We start from the raw sequence: 18,565 nt of genomic DNA on the forward strand, positions 1-18,565 counted from the left end.
ACCTTTCAGCCTTCCTCGTGATGTCTAGTCAAAAGAATGTTTATGCATGATCTTTCGTCATTTGGGATTGAGAGAACTGTCACCAACCGTCCCATGTAGTACATTGAGGCCATTATTCTTTACCCAGTACCGTTCTTTTGTCACCTGAAACAATATGCGTTTACTCAATGTAGACACACTGGAATTCGAGTTCTTCACTGACATTAGGCGAATACCAGACTATGTCATATTGTCACACACTTGGGGGTCCGAGGAGGTTAGCTACCAAGAAATGTGCTGGCTTCAACGGCTTCGAATACTATCGCCAGATGTCAAAGCAAATCCCCTTTTTTCAACCTTGTTGAGCATTAGTGCGGGTCCACAGATGCCAGTCGCCGAAGAGGACATCAAGAGACGCAAAGGCTATATCAAGATTGTTGATACTGCCACCTTGGCCCGCTCAATGGGTGTCCAACACATATGGGTCGACACTTGCTGCATCGATAAAACGAGTAGCTCGGAGCTTCAGGAAGCTATTAATTCTATGTATGCATGGTATAAAAGGGCCTTCAAATGTGTCGTTTTCCTCGAGGATGTACACCTACACCCATCGATAACTTCGCGCAACAACACTGGAGACCCGGATATTCAAGAGACTAGAAATTTCCTGGACGCTTCGATCCTTAAAGCCAGATGGTTCTACAGAGGATGGACGCTACAGGAGTTAATCGCTCCCAAGGAGGTCTTGTTCTACGATGGAAACTGGCACTTCATCGCGTCGAAGAAACACACTCTCTCCCATCTAAGTATCGCTACCAAAATCCATCAACATGTACTGGCCACTGGTGACGTGAGCCAGTGTTGCGTCGCTCAAATCATGTCTTGGGCAGCTAGACGACAAACAACGAGGGAAGAAGACATGGCGTATTGTTTATTGGGACTTTTCGGGATTCATATGCCAATGCTGTACGGCGAGGGAAGCGCAGCCTTCTTGAGGCTACAACTCGAAATATTAAAGACACACCCGGACGATTCCATTTTTGCATGGTTCAACGATTCTGCCGATAATTACACCTATTCTGGTTTACTAGCACCTTCGCCTCGCGAATTTGCACGGTCGTCACAACTATGGATGGGATCACCTATTGCATGTGCAGAGAGCACAAGCCTTGGCATCCAGTTAACAAAAAAACTGAAATGCTCCTCGAAACATCCTGGCTTGTATGTCTTTCGTCTAAACACAACGGCGCAGGACGGACGTCCAATACGAATCATGGTACGCTCACTGGATTCGTCGGAGATAGCAGAAGACGGTGTGCATCAGTTCGCTAGGGTTGACCTATCAGCCACAATGAACATCAGTTCTTTCACCACAATGCAGCCAACTCAACAAATATATGTACGACAGAAGCCCATCATATCGAGTATGTTTCGCACTTCAGATATGCATGCGTTTCACCTGCGTCCATATAGACGAGTAAACGAGGATGCCTTCACACGAATTGTTCAAATTCTGCCGAAAGATCCGTGGCGGAGGTCTTCATTGTATTGCATTCCTATGGAGGGAGATGCCACTAATAGACTCATTTATGTCGTTGTTCTAAAGTGGTACTGTCCAAAACCGACGGGAATACCGGACACGACAAAAGATGCGTGCGATTGCCCCTTTGTGTATCTTGGACTTGGATATGATAAGAAACGTATGCGATCATGGTGTTACCTCAGAAATGCTTGGAGCGATGGACCTAAGTTCGCTTTGCTCATGAATGGCGAGAATTCTACAGACTCGACATTGCTCCTTGAATCCCTGTTCCCCAATCTAGGCCAATACAACAACTCGGCGAAGCTCATCAAATCAAATTGTCGGAATTCCAGTGAGTTGACCTCTATTATCGTTGGGATAAGCGCTGCTCTCGTTGAGAATAGGATATCATTGATTGTAAGCATTGAAGGGCTGTCTGTTTCACCTTGAGATCTCGCGTCTTGATCTATGGAAGCCTGCGTGTGTATTCATCTCCTAATGTAGACGAGGCAAAATCATGTAATGAGGGCTTGTCGGCTCTTATTAGAGGTCCAGACTAGAGACTATTTGGCACTGATAGAGATAAATTTTCGAGCTACAATGGATCGACTATACGTAGTCCGTGGTGGGAAATTGCAGTGAGTGATCATGCTAATTAAAAAGTATTACTATGATGGGCTACTATCCAATAGCGAGCCATATGCCTATGATACGATAGGGAGCTTTTCTCTTCTACGTCTTTCTCTAAGATGACCAAGCAATAACGCCGTACTGATGCAATGCCCTCTCTATCAGGTATATAATGAAGTCAAGGAAAGGTCGTAACAGGTATACACAGGGCCATGTACAGCTAGCTCATGTATCCCGCATGAACTTCTCATAATACTGGTCCATCCAACGCACGGCTTCAAGCCCGCTCTCTCGCGTTCCGTCTCTCCAACGGCCGAGGGTACCAACGTACCCATCGGGTCTGACATTCACCACCGCCACCTCGTTCTCAGCGATACCACCAAACCATTTATCCATGCAGGTTTGTTTGCGAGTGTCAAGATGCGGGACGTCGTCAAGATAAATAGTCCATCGCGAATCGCGCATTACCAAAGGCAGGTCTTCTATCTCGATGTCTTGGCGTGGCATATCTGTGACCAGCGCGTACGTGAAGATCCCACTGACAGGTGTATATCGCTCCGGACAGACGAATTGGTCGTGGGGTGCAGCAAGCGGCGGCTGCATAGTATATGATGCATTTCCAGCTGTCGTAACACGGCCAACGTATGAGGAAGTGGAAGTATGTGCGTTGCAAACCGTGTCGATGAAAGGCATGGCAGCAAAGACATTACGAGTGAAGAAATAAATCCTGAACTGGCCCAGGGCGGGAATATCGGTCTGTATGTCGACAGAATTGCAGTCAATGAATCTTGTGACCTTGGCTGGAGGCAGAAGGTACCCAGGTTTTAACAACCCACGGCCAACCGACTTCGTCGACATATTTAGCACGTTCAAGTTGTAGGTCACACCATAGCCCGACATGAAGGCGGTGTTCTTCGTGAAATTCTCCACAATCCCCTCGGGATTGCCTGCCGTGAACGCACTAGCATGCTCCGAGTCGAAATCAACAAGATCTTGCGCGATTTTCTTGCGCTCCTCCTCATATGTCTGCAGGAGCGCTGGTTTCGCAAGGCCACGAACAGCAAAATTGAGCTTCCAGGCTAGGTTCCATGAGTCGTGAATGGAGGTGTTCATACCCTGTGACGCCTTAGGGGAATGCGTGTGGCTTGCATCGCCCGCAATGAAGACAGTATGATTGGGATCAGTGAAGTGCGAAGCGACTCTCTGGCCGATGACATAGCGGCCGAACCATTCAACATTCCTCCATCTCAGTCGGTAAGGTTGCATGATCTCCTGCGCCCGCATCTGGACGAACTCTTGAGTGGCTCTCTCTTTCATCGTGACTTCCATGGAGCCTGGCTTGAGCTCAATGTACAAACGTGTCATATTGCGCTCACGAGGACACATGAGTATGGTACCTAGCTCCTCCGATTGAACAACGACTTTGCTCCAGATGTCAGGGAAGTCAGTGTCTAGAACGCCGTCGATAACTCCCCAAACCGCATCAGTAGAAGAACCAATTGGGACCGAGTTAGGAAGAGCCTTGCGCACTCTTGAATGTGCGCCATCACAACCAACGATGTATCGTGTTCTGTATGTCCTTCGCATCTGTTCAACATCCTGGTGGCAAGTCACTGCCATGGGTCGAAGACTAGCAGGCGTGGACTCGTAGCCAACAAACGCCGTATTCCGGGCGACCTCGACACCACGCTCTCGAAGATCTTTGATAAGAAGATCTTCAATCATTCCTTGGTGGCAAAGCAGGACATAAGGGTCTAGAAGATCAACGTCTGGGGGATAATGAACCTCGCGACCTTTCCTATGCAATGTTTTGCCAGCAGTGGAGCTCTGAGCAAAGTTAGTATCCCTGCATAGCATAACCCATCCGACCTCTCTATAACACGTACCCAAAAAGCAATGTCGTATACTTTCACTCCTTTCCTGAGGACAGGATCAGCCAGTCGCATTTGGCGCAATGTCTCAATCGTCTTTGGTTGGATTCCGTCTGCACGTCCCGTGGATGTTGCGTCCGGTCTGTTGTCGACTACTTGCGTCTTGATACCATATCGTACAAGGTTGTCGCTACCATAATGTTAACTCTTAATTATGTGTTGGTGAAATGTCTGGACGTACGCAAGCATAAGCCCGGATGGACCCGCACCCACAACAACGACATCGCTGAGGAAGTTCTGGTAGCTACTCTCGTTTGATTTGCCCGAAGTATGAGAAATGATATCGAAGCTATTTGACCTGGTGGTCAAATTCGAGTCGACGGTGAGACCAGGTGCCATTTTTGGCTTTTGAAGCTTATTTTGAGTAGGCCCGTAAGATGAACTATGGGATGAACTGGGTGGCGATTGGGATTGAGGCCGTTTCATGAACGGCCAGGCGATTGAAGGCATTTTGAATTAGGTATGTCGTATTGACGTTCTCGACCAGACTGTATACGTACGGACGAGAGGTCGTGTTTGGGAATTCCAGCGGAAGAGTCGAACGAGATGTCTGGCCATTTTGAGGACATAAAGCACCTCCGCCTTTTACCCCTGCTTCCATGGAGTATCATCATCGTGCACATACGTAGGCGAGCAGACACGTCAATTTTTTTTTCTTTTCGAAATAATGGGTATGGGGTGATTCGAGTCCAGGGTAAATGTGTATGGATAAGCGGGTACCGAACACCCGTAAGAACAGTAACAACAGCCCATGTACTGTGTAGTCGAGGAGCCATGTATAATTAGAGGACAAAGCGCATGGCGTCTAACAAAGAAACCCCTGTTGCCATGCGCAAATCCAAGCTGACTGTTCACAACTATCGATTATAATTTCCATGTGCATCGTTTTTCGATTACCCGTTTCGGCTTTGTACATAAATGGGGCAGCCGTTCCAAAACTTGAGAATGGCGGAGAGACTTAGTAGCGTAAGAGGTTGCTACAGTAGTGTGCACAAGGCCCCCAACCAGGCCAGACCTCATTTCGCTCCATTACGCTCGGTATCAACTCCTGTCCATATCACAGGCGCGTATGCCGTATCACGGGCATAGGTACCGCGGTACCCCTACTGTATTGAGGTAGAGTTCTTCAAGTTGGAACCATATTGAAAGTGGCCTGACCTGACCTGCCACACGCACGCCCGGTCCCGGCAGCTTTCGGCCATTTACATGGACCCTCTTATGGTACATACACTTGCACTGGGCATGCACTACCTTATGCCGACTGAATAATATACGATTACGGAGTACGTTCGTGCTTCACTTCCAAAGGCGCGATTATAGCATCTGATTATCAACATACAATATGTACGGATTAGTGAATTCAAAGATGGACCTAATTACCGTTGGTACCGTTCCGAGTAGCTCTTCCGAGTTTGTTCCCGTGAGCGCCTAGCGTATGATAACGGCCCACTGTATCTTCAATTCTTCATCATCATTGCACTCTAATAATATTCAACTCCTTCACATACCCTATTAACTTGTTCCTCGCTTTTTCTCTCTTCGTTTCTAATCCCATTCAATAAGCGCCACATATAACACTCGGCCTGTGCAAAAGCATGGACGAAACTAAGGACACCTCGTGGCAGCAGACTGTCCAGCAGAAACGCCAGCAACGTGACGAAACCATCAACAGAATTTCGCAGGCACTTTCGGTAAGGAGACAGAATACGAAGCGATTGGACCCTTTTCTCTCATGGACTGAGTCGTCAAGACCGTGAGAATGGTAAGGTTGGCCAATGCTGAACGAGATTGCAGATTTCCCGCACCGACGACCAAGACTCTAGTAAGAACAACAATAATAACAACAACTAACTAAGAGAGAGACGAGAAAACAAATGCCTTACAAGATGAGACAGGTCCGACCTTGATCGACCACGTTGACCGTATTCAACTAGCCCTCTCCTCGCGTGCAGTGACCGCTTCAGAGCTTTGCGCCGCCTATATAACCCGGTAATGCGTATTTCTGATTCGCTCCGTCCATTTTTAAATTGAGTCACGAATAAATTCTCACGCCATGTTTCCCACAGGGCTATAGATGCACACCGAAAGGTAATTTCTCCTGAGACGCCATGTTCTCCAGTTTTTCGGTCTCTTGGGTTAACTAAATTCTTTAGACAAATTGGCACGTAACGGCCCGCAATTGAGTTTACCAAGTTGGTGGCTAAACTTTTACAGCCTTACTGAAGTTTTGTTCGACGAAGCCTTGGAGAGAGCCAAGGAGCTCGACGAATTCTTCGAGAAAAATGGCCGCCTCGTGGGTCCTTTGCATGGCGTCCCCATGACTCTGAAAGATCAATTCGATGTGAAAGGTCACGACAGTACACTAGGATATGTTGGTCGCGCATTCAAGCCGGCTGCCGAAGACTCTGTACTGGTAACACAATTGAGACAGCTCGGTGCGGTTATCATTGCTAAAACGAACCTTCCCCAGAGTATATTGGTACGTCACGTCACTTTATAATTCCTTCTTTGGAATTCCTTCCTTGCGGCATTCCGGCGACGCACGCGACTGACATCTCCGTAGTGGTGTGAAACTGAAAATCCCCTGTGGGGCCTAACAGTTCACCCGAAGAATCCCGAATTCACATCTGGGGGCTCATCTGGAGGAGAAGGCACCGTTCTGTATTCGAAAGGTTCTGTAGTTGGGTGGGGAACCGACATTGGTGGCAGCATTCGCATCCCGTCCCATATGCTAGGCTTGTATGGCTTGAAGCCCAGTGTGAGTAGCTCGCTTTAGTCATTCATGGCAAGAACCTGTTCCTATGCAGTAGTTCTATCCGACTTTCTCCAATGAGGCCTCGGCTCTTCGGCGAAGGGCAAATCTGCTCTCCAGGCTGACAACGTTGCGCTAACTGTCTGTAGAGCACTCGTTTGCCGTACCTGGGTGTTCAGGTATCTACCGACGGCCAGGAGCATGCGCCTTCGGTTATTGGTCCCATGAGCAGGAACATCGAATCACTGATTGCCGCAACCAAAGCCGTCATCAATGCAGCACCTTGGAATCTCGATCCCAAGTGTTGTCCCCTCCTATGGAGAAGTGGCCCCTATATTGAATGTCAAACAAGGCCCCTGGTGATAGGTATCATGCATGACGATGGTGTCGTTAAGCCTCATCCACCTGTAGCTCGAGTTTTGGATGAAGTGGTAGCAAAGCTTGAGGCTGCTGGACATGAGATCGTACCCTGGAACCCAGGAAACCTACATCAAGAGTGCATTGATATCATGGTATGTTCATTCTCCCGTCTTGCATTCGTGCATTGCTTACTGATGTAGGATAAATTCTACACTGTCGATGGTGGCGAAGACATTCGAAAGGATGTGGAGGCCGGGGGTGAACCGTTCGTACCACATGTGGAGGCGCTTGTTAACCGGGGAGAGGCCATCTCGGTCTATTCGTACTGGCAATTGAACAAAGAGAAGATCGCAGCACAGAAGAAATTCCTTGATTTGTGGAATTCAACCGTTTCTCCGAAGACGGGAAATAGGATCGACGTACTCTTGACACCGGTCATGCCGCACGCAGCAGTTCCTCACCGCAAGTGTCGGTGGGTCGGATATACTAAGGTTTTCAATCTTGTCGACTACCCAGCGGTTGTAATTCCAGCCGGCAAGGTGTCGAAAGACCTTGATAGCACCAGTAGCGCTTCTTGGGGCTCGTACGAGCCGCGCAACGCGAAAGACGAATTTAACCATGGGCTTTACGACTTGGACAGCATGGACGGCATGCCTATAGGCGTGCAGGTAGTCGCTCGGAGGCTAGAGGAGGAAAAGGTTTTGGGCGCTGCCAAACTTATCGATGCATTGCTGCACGATGCCTAGAATTACACGTAGTTGTCGGTCATGATTCTTAATTGTCACGCTTTGCACTTTAGTACACACACCTTTTCATTTGAACTTTCTCGTTGCTAGGCTCCAATGTTCTTGCCTAAGGCATACGTTTGAACTCTGTGGAAACAAACACTTGCATGGGATCTACACGATACACGTGCAAAAGATCCTTCTGCTCCACACCGCAAACACCAGGACCAGGAGGATCTGGACTCATCATATCCCACATTTACAATCCCGAAGCCTGGGGGGTTTCCACGTGTGGATGAGCTTCATCCAACGAAGGACGGCCATGGAAACCGACGGGCTGGATCTATGGCAATGAACGAGTAATGGCCCCGCCAATAACCGGCCTTCCCGCGCTTCGGGATGCTACACCCCAGATGGAGTCTGGCGCTTTTCAACCTCTAATGCAACGACGTCACTGTTTTATGTGTAGATTTATTGAGTGCTGGTTTACCGACTGTGTCTTTGGTAGTTGGTAGATAATAGATCATCAGATTACTGATCTCGTCTGCACTTGAGAATATTCCACCCTTGAGAGTATTTGTGCCACTATCTGCAATTGTACAAAGAGCCTTGCGGTTTACTAATTTTCCATTACTCGTATACCTTACTACAAAAGGGTTCTAGGCAACTGAATTTCATAAAATAAAATTGGGCAAGAACGGCTTTTCGTGTCAGTCACCATATCGATAATGACGCCATTGCTTGTTGGTTTGATCATACGATGTAGAATACTCGACTAGCGATTATAACAGAGCAGAGGACAATTACGGTCAGGAAATGTGCTTGATGCATGAGAGGCATATTCATTCCGTAACCTTTTACATTAAGACTGCCATAGAATCTGCCAGGGTCATAAAGTACATCATTGCGAGCAACGATGTTGAATGCGTCACGAATGCGAAGTTGGGTGATGAGTTCACGGCGAGGAACAAATCACCTACAAATTTAGAGATAGCAGTCAGCTCTGATAGGAGATATTCTCAGGTAGAAGCAGGGTATGAGATAATCTCGCAGTTATTATAATTTTTTCTCCTCAATCATCAAGAATATTGATTTTTACCGTCGAGCGTACATTTATAGAAACACTGAATCTTGAATCGTTTGAAATTTCCTGTTTCTTAATACCGTGGAGAATGGCTATTCCATCATCCGATTTGTGTATCAAATGTACCGAGAACGACAAAGATGTATCTAGGAAATAAATGTATAGAAGAAAATACAAAGAATAAACGGTCCTTGGCCACCGTTCCCACCACCAAGTCTTCAAAATCTCTATTAGCCCCTATCAACTGCCTCTACAACATCTTGGAAGATGGGGCTAAAACTGTGGTAATATTCGTCTTTCTGGCTAATGTCTGTTAAGAACAACCAATCCGCGCTGTCTTCCACTTGCTCGACCACGAAGTCCAACACTGTGTTACTCAAGTTAGGTATCGAATGCAGTATCACGGCGAGTTTGTCGCGCTTGATTTTGTGTGATCGGAGCGAGTCGAAAGTGGTCGCATCAAGCCATTTGGTAAATGTTTCCTCAAAAAGCACGGTTATGTCGGTCAAATTCAAGTACGATGTTTGAAAAGGCGTTGGAGTTGTCAATAAGGTCTTGGGGAGAAGGCCGGGATTGTGAACTGTGCAATTGATATTATTATCTATTTTCCGAAGACCACGGCATACCAACTTACCTACGAATCGATCTCTAAATGCCGTTCCATTCTTGACTTTCTGGCTCGCAACTTTCAAATATTCGTACTTCTCTCGCACAAATTCGCTGGGCGTCTCGTCGAAAAAGATGCCATCAACCTTTAGCTTGGTATTATTCGCTGTTTTCGGCCAATTCGCATATGTATCAATCTCTGAGAGAACCTGGCTGAGGTCTTTTGTCGTGTAGTTGGTCGCGACGTAACCTAAAGTGCGGATGTTTTCGAAGGTACGAAGCTTCGGAATTTCAGAGAGATATGTAGCATCTGGGAGGGAGCCATTGCAAGGGCCAGAGCAAGGATTCACGACAACCGTAAACTCGACATCGGGATGAGCCTTTGCACTGAAGGATCTGTCAGCTGAAGCACGATAGGTTCGGGCAACAAGATCGAAAAAATTGAAGTGGATCTTCAACTCACGCTATGTAAAGCGGGTTCCATGCGCCTGCCTGTGGATAAACGTAAAGCGGTAGAAGGATGGACATAATTCACATAAGATCACAGCTTGCGTTTAGAATGTAGGCAACGTTTGTATGTATGTAAAAGTATTCTGGAATTCACAAATAGTAGTCCCACACAAGTTGTGGTCGAAATGACGTTGATCCCCACGACCTGGAGTTAGCTGCCGAGTCCGACTTGTTTAATCTGGGTCTCATATCGCAATTGATGAATTTGCGTGTTGTGCTTGCGCGGCACAATCCGATTCGGGCCCAATGGGTTTCTATAGCCGGGTCAATGGACATTCTGATAATATAACTGCCGGGAGCAGGATTAGAGAAGCAAGGATCCTACAAATAACCGAAAGATTGTTGAGCGAAGATGGTTTCACATGAGAACCGACACTATCGGGCGGTACAATCGTCCCGGCTTTTTCTCCACAACGATGTGAGATGTTTTCCAAGGCGAATGTGTACTAGACTCAGTAGGGCAGAATCGAGAGTATAAATGTCAAGCTCCCAGGCTTACCAATCCAACAAAAAGCGATCTGTTACGTCCAAATTAAGGTCATTTAGTATTTATGTTATCGATTTCGTTGCCATGTAAACTCTCTCCGTCCTCAATGTACATTATTCTCGCGATGAATTCGAGATATCACGAGGTTTGAGTTGCGCTGGTTTTACAACGAAATGTTCCAGACTCTGCTGCTAGATAATGATTGGTGAGATTTCTTTCTAGCACATTGGCCTTTTGTCGTTGTCATGCATTTTCATCACAGAAGCAAGTAGGTTTCGAAGAACAGGAAGAAATTCGGAACGCACAGACCATCTTTAAATGGATGTCATGACACCCACAATACAGCTCTTTCTGCTCACCCTTTACTTACACATGGATTGAACAACTAGTGCGTACCGAGTACATAACAATTATCCATGCATCCAAGGATCTATCTGCAAAGATCAATACTCCATACACGAACAAATACTCCATCTTTGCACGAGTCGAGGTCATACCGACGCAATTGGAACCACCCAGGCGAACCCGGTCCTTACCAAATATTTTTAAATAGCCTAGCTAGGACTCAAAGAAAAAGATATGTATCTTCAGGGCCAATCATTGACATATGGACACGAGATGTGGAATCGCCAGAAATCGGCGATCATGATGGGGAGATGAAATCCACGGGCGCGCATCCGGTGACACCGCCAAAACACAGCAGCGAAAAAGATGAAGTGGCCGTTCAGGATAAGGAACCTATTCCTGCTACTGGGCTCAACGTTTCAAAGGCTTCTCCCGCAAAGCCATCGGCCTCAAATCCGAAAAGCAACGAAAGATCAGCGAGAGAACTTGCACGTGCCAGACGCGTGAAATCTACATCCACTCAATCCGACACCGAGCATCCTCCTGGGAATAGTTTCGATTGGAATTTTGACAAGATCGTCGTGTCACAACTTGGAGAAGTAGTAAAGCTACGTCGCGTAATGTTTTCGGTGCTTGCGTCTTCCTTGTTGTCCAAGGAAGAGATCAAAAGGAGAAGAGAAATCAATAATGCAGCACTGAATAATGCGCAAACTTGGGCCAGGCTGTTGTGCTTTCGAAATAACATCGATCCCTCATCTTTGTCAGAATCTTCCTCCCTCCGAGAGATTCCGAATCGTGCCAATTACTTCAGATCCGGTAAAAGCTACGAGGGAGCCCTCCTCGATTTCTATCGCTTCTACATCAGGATGAGATTAAAATGGCATGCCGACACTGAAATATGGAAAACCAAGCGCCCCAAAGCTATGGGAAAGGTCCAATCGAAATTAGTAGAGCTAGAGGGAATGATGTTACTGGACCAGATTGTGGATTCTGCAAAGGAACTAATCAAAAGATCTGGCCTAGTCGAAAGCATGGTTGAAGCAGCTCTTGACTCAGAGCCTCCTCCCAATGAGGTGAATATCGATGGGGAAAGATCTTTGAGAGACAGTGTCAAAATCCTTGTCAAAAACGAACTGGGAGTGACTGAATCCGCCCGATCCACGAAGCCTCAAATCAGAGCATCTCCTTACGGCTCGGCAGTGGTTCAAGAACTCCCGGAACTCATCCAGAAAACCGCCACAAATGACCAGGGCCCACCAATTTCCCCAATTGAGATGGACTTTCCATCGCGACACTACATGTTCCGTAATATAGTGGACAACTTCAAAATTCTCTTCTACGAGTTCGGCATAGATCACCTCCCCACGATCATGAAAGAGCTTAGGTGGGACTCGCCAGAGGCAGTCAGCATAGGTGAATTCACTGCAATTCTAGACATCAGGTTGGTCAGAGTGCATAGGCTTTCAAATCGCTCAAAGCGCATTCTGTGGGATCACTTTCGCCCGTATAACGACGACATTAAGGCTTTGCTACAGATACGCAATCTCTACGCTCATGAGGAGACAAGCAGCGGGATAGATGAAGTAGAGAATTACCTGAAGAAAATAGAGCACCTAGCCCGACATGCATTCCGAGATGAAAATCTTCCTCTTGGTAAAAGATCTCCGACTCTTCCACTCCTCAGCGAAAGAGTGGCCGGGCATATTAACATGTTCCGTGTGGAGCTGAAGAATTTTAAAGAGGAGTATGTTCGTCGGAAGGAGCAGCTTACGGCGTCGCTTGAAACGGACCTCGCATCGATACAGAAGCAAAGAGAAAAGTTAGATCTACAGGAAAGGGTCATTCGAGATCAATATTTGCAGAAGGAACAGGCCATCCGCAAAAGAAACCCGAGTAATGAGAGGATTCTAGCGTTGTCGAGAAAGAGGATTCAAAATACGGTACCAAGATCTTTGCGGCAATCAAGGTTGCTCTCGGCCCAGCAGGGTGACAAAAAGGCTGTACAGGTCGAGGAAGAGAATATCGTACGAAAGCAGGATGCAGAGGATTCTCTCAAAGAGCAGAAAACCAAGGATTCCTCAAGCATGCAGATAGCCAATGAGCTCAAAGATAAACTTGAAGTACCTCAAGAAAAAGGAAAGGAAGAAGGCGACGCTTCACAGAACCACGACATTGATCCAGATCCGGGATCATCAGGGAAAGGATAGCATGTCCCTCGTCAGTTGCCCTTGAATCGACAGCGAAACCCGTCGAAATAACTACGTTTCCGGCTCCGGGGGCTTCTTGTCCAGCGTGCGGGAGTCACCATTGAAATAGGTGACTGGATCTTATTGTAGGATCATCTCATAATGTACCATCGCACCGTTTTAGAGCGACTTATTTAACATCATTCATTCAAGGTACAGCCATCGTGTTGTAGTAATCGTATTACTGGCAGACGTATTCTTGATAACATTTTACTTTCTCCAAACACTTACATTCGAACTACTGAGGCAACCCTGCCACAAAATGCAGTCCACTTAGACTGTAGCCACCACCTTCTCATCCTCCTTTTTCCTAACTCCCTCATAAAACTCCCTCTCTTCATAAACCTTAATATCATCACCAGCGAACACCTTGCCCTCTCTCTCCGCCTTCCTCCTCAGCCTCCTAATCCGTCGGACATCCCACTCCAGATTCCTCGTCAGCCACCACGTCCACACATTCGCAAGGAGACCGAGACCCATGGCGGCCGCACTGATCGCAAAACTCGTCTTGTACCCATTGTAAGCGTACTTTGCCTGGAACAGCTGCGGCGCGATGACACCGCCGACCTGGCCAATGCAGCTCTGGAATGCGAGGGAGAACGCTGTGCCGGTCGTGCCTTTCAGGCTTGAAGACCGCCAGGCCCAGAAGGGAATGAAGTATACGGAGTAGAATGTCGTGCCGAGAACGACTGCGACGTAGGTTACGGCATTGGAGACAGTGCAGGCGAGGAGGATGAAGAATGTCAGCGCGGCGATCATGATTAAGATGATGAAGAAGGGCCGCGTGATGTAAGCCTGCTTCAGAAACCAACCGGCAAATATGATGGACAGGACGGTGGCGGCTGCAGGAGGGATGTTGAGGAGCTGGTTACGAGGGAGACCAGCGTAACCCAGGGAGGTCGTAACGGTCGGTAGTTGCCAGCCGAGAGCGTAGCCGCCGAAATTGACGAGGAACTGGGAGAGCATAAAGGAGTAGTTGCGGATGTCCTTGAGACCTGCAATGACTTCTGACTTGTCGAAGTTTTTGTCCGAGGTCACGGGTGCGTTCTCAGACAGGCGGGCTTCGAGATACTCCTGTTCACGGGGCGTGAGCCACTTCTCAGACCTAGGCGATTTAGGCCAGTCTGGGAGCCAGATGAATACAACGATAGAGAATAGCATGGTGAAAATCCCTTCTAGAAGGTAGAGCCAGCGCCAGGCGGACAGTCCACCTAAGCCGTCCATGTAGCTCACTCCATAGGCAATTAGGCTTCCCCAGATACCACTCGTGTTTTGGAAAGCGAACAGCCACATCACCGGCTTTCCGATTTCATCTGAGCGATACCAGCCAGATAGTTGAGCCATGAGACCAGGGAACATTCCAGCTTCCATTGCTCCGAGGAAGAATCTTGCGGCATAATAACCTCCCGCGTTCTGGACTGCGGCATGGCAGGCAAGCACGATGCCCCACGAGAGCATGATGCGCGATTGCCATATCCGAGGCGTCATCCTTTTCAGTAGTAGGTTGGATGGAACTTCAAATATAATATATGCGATCTAAATTCGGGCAACGTTAGCATACATAATTGGTAGTACTGGAAGATGGAACATACAAAATAGATCGACTGCACCCAATTATACTGATTGGGGGTCATCTTGAGCTCAACCATGATGTTGCTCTTCTGGCCAACGTGAAGCACCTTCGCCGAGGCGGCATTTTGATAATCGATCTAGGAAATGTAAGTTTTCATGGACAACGAACGAAGAGCAGAGCTGAGCAACAACGGCCCACGTACATTCTTAATAACATACATCATACCAATGATGAACAGAAATCGACGATCAACCTTCCTCATGATGGCCTTATTCTCTGCCTGCGTGAACGAAGACAGAAACTCGGCTTTGGACTGGCTGATTCCAGATGCCGTCTCCGATGTCGTAGCATCACGGACACCAGCGTCCACTTCCTTAGGAGCGATCTCTGCAGCCATGATGAGAGGGACGAGAAACTCAAAGCTATGACTGGCTCGGCTGCAGAGGGAAGTAACTTGTGAGGAGCGATTCTCCTGTTTATATACTCGTACCAATCTCTCTACGGAAATAATCGACCTGGCAGTCTAAGGGGCGATACCGGGAATGTCCCCAGTCGCAAAAGGCAAAATCACCATGCCCTTTGCATAATTCGAATCGCATGTACTTGTAATCAGTGGGCCTTAAACAAGCTCTAGCGAAGAGGATTGGAAGATTCCTTGCCCGTTACATTGGCGTTCAACGTATTTTCCGACTACCTGACTCTGCGTTTGTCTGCACTTTCTCTCGGTTTTGGGTATCCTGATGGAATTGCGTGCCAGTTGCCATGCTTGACGTTTACTTTGCCCAATAAGATGCATTCCTTTGGGCTTGGTTCGTGCTGATAAGAGTCGCGCTTGTTAGGGCTTGGGGTAGGTGGTGGACGGCCGTGGTGATCTCGTCACGTCAGTCTGGCCCTGCAGCACGACACTGCGTCCAGCCGAGACGTTGATAATTGTGGAGAAGAGCGCGTTCGCGGCGGAAATAGCCACAGTTAAGAAATGACCATATGTTGATTGATGCGATTTTGAATTACCATTGCCTGGAATTGTGTCTACGAATAGAGATGGTGATGTTGAAAAGGTTGGATTGGATATACAGGAGTCGGTATTACCCAATTGGGACACATGTCTCCAGCGATGAACTTGTCACCTTCTTTTTGATTTTCTTGTATTAACAACTCCTGCGGAACCATACACCATGCTGCCTCATTGGCTCGGGTTCAAGGACTCCATCCGCCGGATCGTGCCTAGCCTATGGAAATTCATTGGCTGACAATTCGGAAGCAATGTGCCGCGCTCACAATTGGAAGCATAAGTCGAGTAGGAATTTTAAGGCAGGAAAAACATAAGGTGTAAACAGAATTAGTCTTAAGCGGTATAGTCTGATGTATATATCCATGTCAATATAGTACTATTGTCAATCCGAAGCAGGAGATAAGCTGTTTCACCATTTGGCTACGAATAATTGGCTGTACTTTGTCGTGAAGGCATTACTACGTATACAGACGAAGGAAAGCTCTTCCGGTTAGTGCAATTTCAGACTTGGTATTGTAATCGAGTGCGCGCACTTGTGAAATGCGTCGTGAGGGTTATGGTCACTTTCTATGATAGATGTGTTGGTAAGGCGTACTTGATGCAGGGAAATAAACCTTGATGCAAATGGAACAGGCACAATGATGTTTTGAAGATGTTTTGGACATTCAGATCTATTGTCATATATAGAATACAGAAATTGGTATAGTGTGGCTACAAAAATGGACTCGCTAACCTCGTAAATGCGTGCTTTTTATATACAAAAGGAAATAGGAAAGATACTGGATACTACATCTAGTGTACCATTGTCTTTCCGATCTCGCTCTCCCAGTTCTCTGCTCGTTCGAATCCGTTGGAGAATGATTGATAGTCCATCATTGCTTGGACGACCTGGTCCCTAGTGTTCAAAACGAAGGGTCCGTACTGGACCACAGGCTGATCTAGTGGGAGACCAGCGACAAGGATGAATCTCGACTCTTTTTCGGCTCCTGCCTCGACGGTAGCTTCAATGCTGTCGCCCTCCTTCTCGAAAACCACATTGTGGTATTGCTCGACGGGGCGCGACACTCCGTCAGAGGAGAAGATTGTGGAACCGCTCAGGGTGTAGGCGAATGCATTCCAGCCCTTTGGTAACGATTGCTTGACAACACCACCTGGCTGAACTGTGAAATCGAGAAGCCAGACGGGAGTGTAGGCAAGCTCTTGAACGGAGTCGGTGTCGTAGGCGCGGCCGCTGATGATCTTGACCTTAACCTTGCCGTTGTCAGTCACCACTTCGGGAATTTCCTTCGCCCTCAAATCGCGGTAACGGGGCTCGCAGAACTTCAATTCTTTTGGCAGATCGACCCAAAGCTGCATTCCGACGTTTGGTGTTCCGTCCTCGTTCTGCCTCGGCATCTCGGCGTGGACAATTCCCCGGCCGGCTGTCATGAACTGCAAATCGCCGGCTTCGATCGAACCCTTGTGGCCTGCGAAATCTTCATGATCCACAGCACCAGAAAGAAGATAAGTCACGGTCTCTTGTCCGCGGTGGGGGTGGTCAGGAAAGCCTGCACCTGGAGGAATGCTGAAGTGGTCGAGCATGAGGAAGGGAGAGAAGTTGCGAAGTTGTGGGGTGCCGATGGAGCGTCTGACGCGTGCGCCAGCGCCCTCGGACTGCTCAATAGCAAGGAACGACTTCTGAATCTTGCGCGGCGATTGAACAGTCAGTGTCTCATTTGGTGGGATCACTGGTAGTCCCCGGAAGGTGGTTGGTGTTGCTGCGTTGCTGGACATTGTTTGTGTGATGTTGTTTTGGTTGTTGTGAAGGATGGTGTTGGGGGATGTTGCGAGTTTAATTGTTTGAGATAGTTGGTTGATAGTCGAAAGTAGGTGTTCTTGATTGTAGATTGCAATTGCTATGATGCAAAAGAAGATGGATAGAATTGTCTTCATGGGGGGTGGCGTTGATACTTATAGTTGGAGATGGGATGGGCTACAATCGAGAATGTTCGAAGACTAGCGTGGGATGATTGGAATCAAGCAGGATATAGACATTACAATGATGTTTGTAGCGCGTGGTAATACTAATACTCGTTACAGATGATAGGGCCGTTTGGAGATTTGTCGATCCTGACCAAGCATGCGAAATCCATTTCAAGCCAGAGTTCTTACACGTTTCGGTAATCGTCTTCGGCTAGGACCCTGAACCGGACCCGGATGGACCCACTTCCCTACGCCAAGCCTCACAGCTTCTGTAAGCAATTAGCAACCAACGCCTTCCCCCTTTTGGCATCCCTTATTGCAGGTTCAAGCCAAAATGACATCATTCTCATCCCTCAACAACGAGCTTACACAACATGCCAGCGTCCTACTAGACAAGGCTGAAGCACTACTGTGTACTGCGGACGATACTATTCGTAAAAGGTACGAGTGTAGTAGAGCTGTCCTTTAAGATTTTATCAGTGATGTCAGAGGGTCACAGTAAGCGCCAGCCACCCTCACAACTCGTCTTTCTTCTTTAGCTGTAAAGGTTTGCTTCGTACCGCTACGTTATAACGATCGCGATTACAACGTCAAGAAGCTACGAGTAGCAACAGAAGATTAACTAAATTCAGAGCGTTCAAACTTGTACAAAACTACTAAATCCGTACTACTTGACCAAACCTGGAAACGGAAAGCAATACAAGATTAACATATTGCAGCACACGAAGTGCCGGCTTCTTATGAACAACTTTAGTAACAAGACAGGCGCTTCAAAATAGTCGCAGGAGTACTTCGCCCAAGGAACTTTCGAAACGAAGGCTAGGCAGTAATAGGAAAGGCA

General features: G+C 47.5%; 7 protein-coding genes across 7 annotated transcripts; 3 read left to right on the plus strand and 4 right to left on the minus strand.

Annotated features, from left to right (window-relative positions):
• Positions 1–49: 49 nt before the first annotated feature.
• On the plus strand, positions 50–2,112 carry BU24DRAFT_427924 (HET-domain-containing protein). The gene has a single exon (XM_033529346.1). The coding sequence runs from the start codon at positions 155–157 to the stop codon at positions 1,949–1,951; it is 1,797 nt and encodes a 598-aa protein (XP_033378227.1). The 5' UTR covers positions 50–154; the 3' UTR covers positions 1,952–2,112.
• A 244-nt stretch (positions 2,113–2,356) lies between these two features.
• On the minus strand, positions 2,357–4,401 carry BU24DRAFT_467391 (FAD monooxygenase-like protein; the record flags this gene model as incomplete). Its single annotated transcript, XM_033532441.1, has 3 exons — positions 2,357–3,958; positions 4,018–4,192; positions 4,244–4,401. The coding sequence occupies 3 exons, from the start codon at positions 4,399–4,401 to the stop codon at positions 2,357–2,359; spliced, it is 1,935 nt and encodes a 644-aa protein (XP_033378228.1).
• A 1,849-nt stretch (positions 4,402–6,250) lies between these two features.
• BU24DRAFT_66659 (amidase signature enzyme) lies at positions 6,251–8,128 on the plus strand. The gene is made up of 4 exons (XM_033534514.1): positions 6,251–6,541; positions 6,626–6,820; positions 6,964–7,326; positions 7,375–8,128. The coding sequence occupies exons 1-4, from the start codon at positions 6,380–6,382 to the stop codon at positions 7,918–7,920; spliced, it is 1,266 nt and encodes a 421-aa protein (XP_033378229.1). The 5' UTR covers positions 6,251–6,379; the 3' UTR covers positions 7,921–8,128.
• Positions 8,129–9,213: 1,085 nt separating this feature from the next.
• On the minus strand, positions 9,214–10,117 carry BU24DRAFT_357522 (uncharacterized protein; the record flags this gene model as incomplete). The annotated part of the gene is made up of 3 exons (XM_033523957.1): positions 9,214–9,563; positions 9,618–9,976; positions 10,053–10,117. The coding sequence occupies 3 exons, from the start codon at positions 10,115–10,117 to the stop codon at positions 9,214–9,216; spliced, it is 774 nt and encodes a 257-aa protein (XP_033378230.1).
• An 885-nt stretch (positions 10,118–11,002) lies between these two features.
• On the plus strand, positions 11,003–13,138 carry BU24DRAFT_414346 (uncharacterized protein; the record flags this gene model as incomplete). Its single annotated transcript, XM_033526214.1, has 1 exon — positions 11,003–13,138. One exon carries the CDS (start codon positions 11,003–11,005, stop codon positions 13,136–13,138), a length of 2,136 nt encoding a protein of 711 aa, XP_033378231.1.
• A 312-nt stretch (positions 13,139–13,450) lies between these two features.
• On the minus strand, positions 13,451–15,147 carry BU24DRAFT_357174 (MFS transporter; the record flags this gene model as incomplete). Its single annotated transcript, XM_033523935.1, has 3 exons — positions 13,451–14,713; positions 14,770–14,886; positions 14,953–15,147. The coding sequence occupies 3 exons, from the start codon at positions 15,145–15,147 to the stop codon at positions 13,451–13,453; spliced, it is 1,575 nt and encodes a 524-aa protein (XP_033378232.1).
• Positions 15,148–16,416: 1,269 nt separating this feature from the next.
• BU24DRAFT_427929 (pirin-like protein-like protein Prn3) lies at positions 16,417–17,894 on the minus strand. The gene has a single exon (XM_033529347.1). The coding sequence runs from the start codon at positions 17,692–17,694 to the stop codon at positions 16,555–16,557; it is 1,140 nt and encodes a 379-aa protein (XP_033378233.1). The 5' UTR covers positions 17,695–17,894; the 3' UTR covers positions 16,417–16,554.
• Positions 17,895–18,565: the final 671 nt, after the last annotated feature.

Source organism: Aaosphaeria arxii, assembly GCF_010015735.1.
Source record: "Aaosphaeria arxii CBS 175.79 unplaced genomic scaffold BU24scaffold_12, whole genome shotgun sequence".
Classification (NCBI taxonomy): domain Eukaryota; kingdom Fungi; phylum Ascomycota; class Dothideomycetes; order Pleosporales; genus Aaosphaeria; species Aaosphaeria arxii.

Coding starts and splice junctions, on each gene's coding strand:
- BU24DRAFT_66659 (XM_033534514.1), top strand. CDS start 6,380: ATGACTCTGAAAGATCAATTCGATGTGAAAGGTCACGACAGTACACTA. Junction 6,542..6,625: donor ACCTTCCCCAGAGTATATTG/GTACGTCACGTC, acceptor ACATCTCCGTAG/TGGTGTGAAACTGAAAATCC. Junction 7,327..7,374: donor AAGAGTGCATTGATATCATG/GTATGTTCATTC, acceptor TTACTGATGTAG/GATAAATTCTACACTGTCGA.
- BU24DRAFT_427929 (XM_033529347.1), bottom strand. CDS start 17,694: ATGAAGACAATTCTATCCATCTTCTTTTGCATCATAGCAATTGCAATC.
- BU24DRAFT_427924 (XM_033529346.1), top strand. CDS start 155: ATGCGTTTACTCAATGTAGACACACTGGAATTCGAGTTCTTCACTGAC.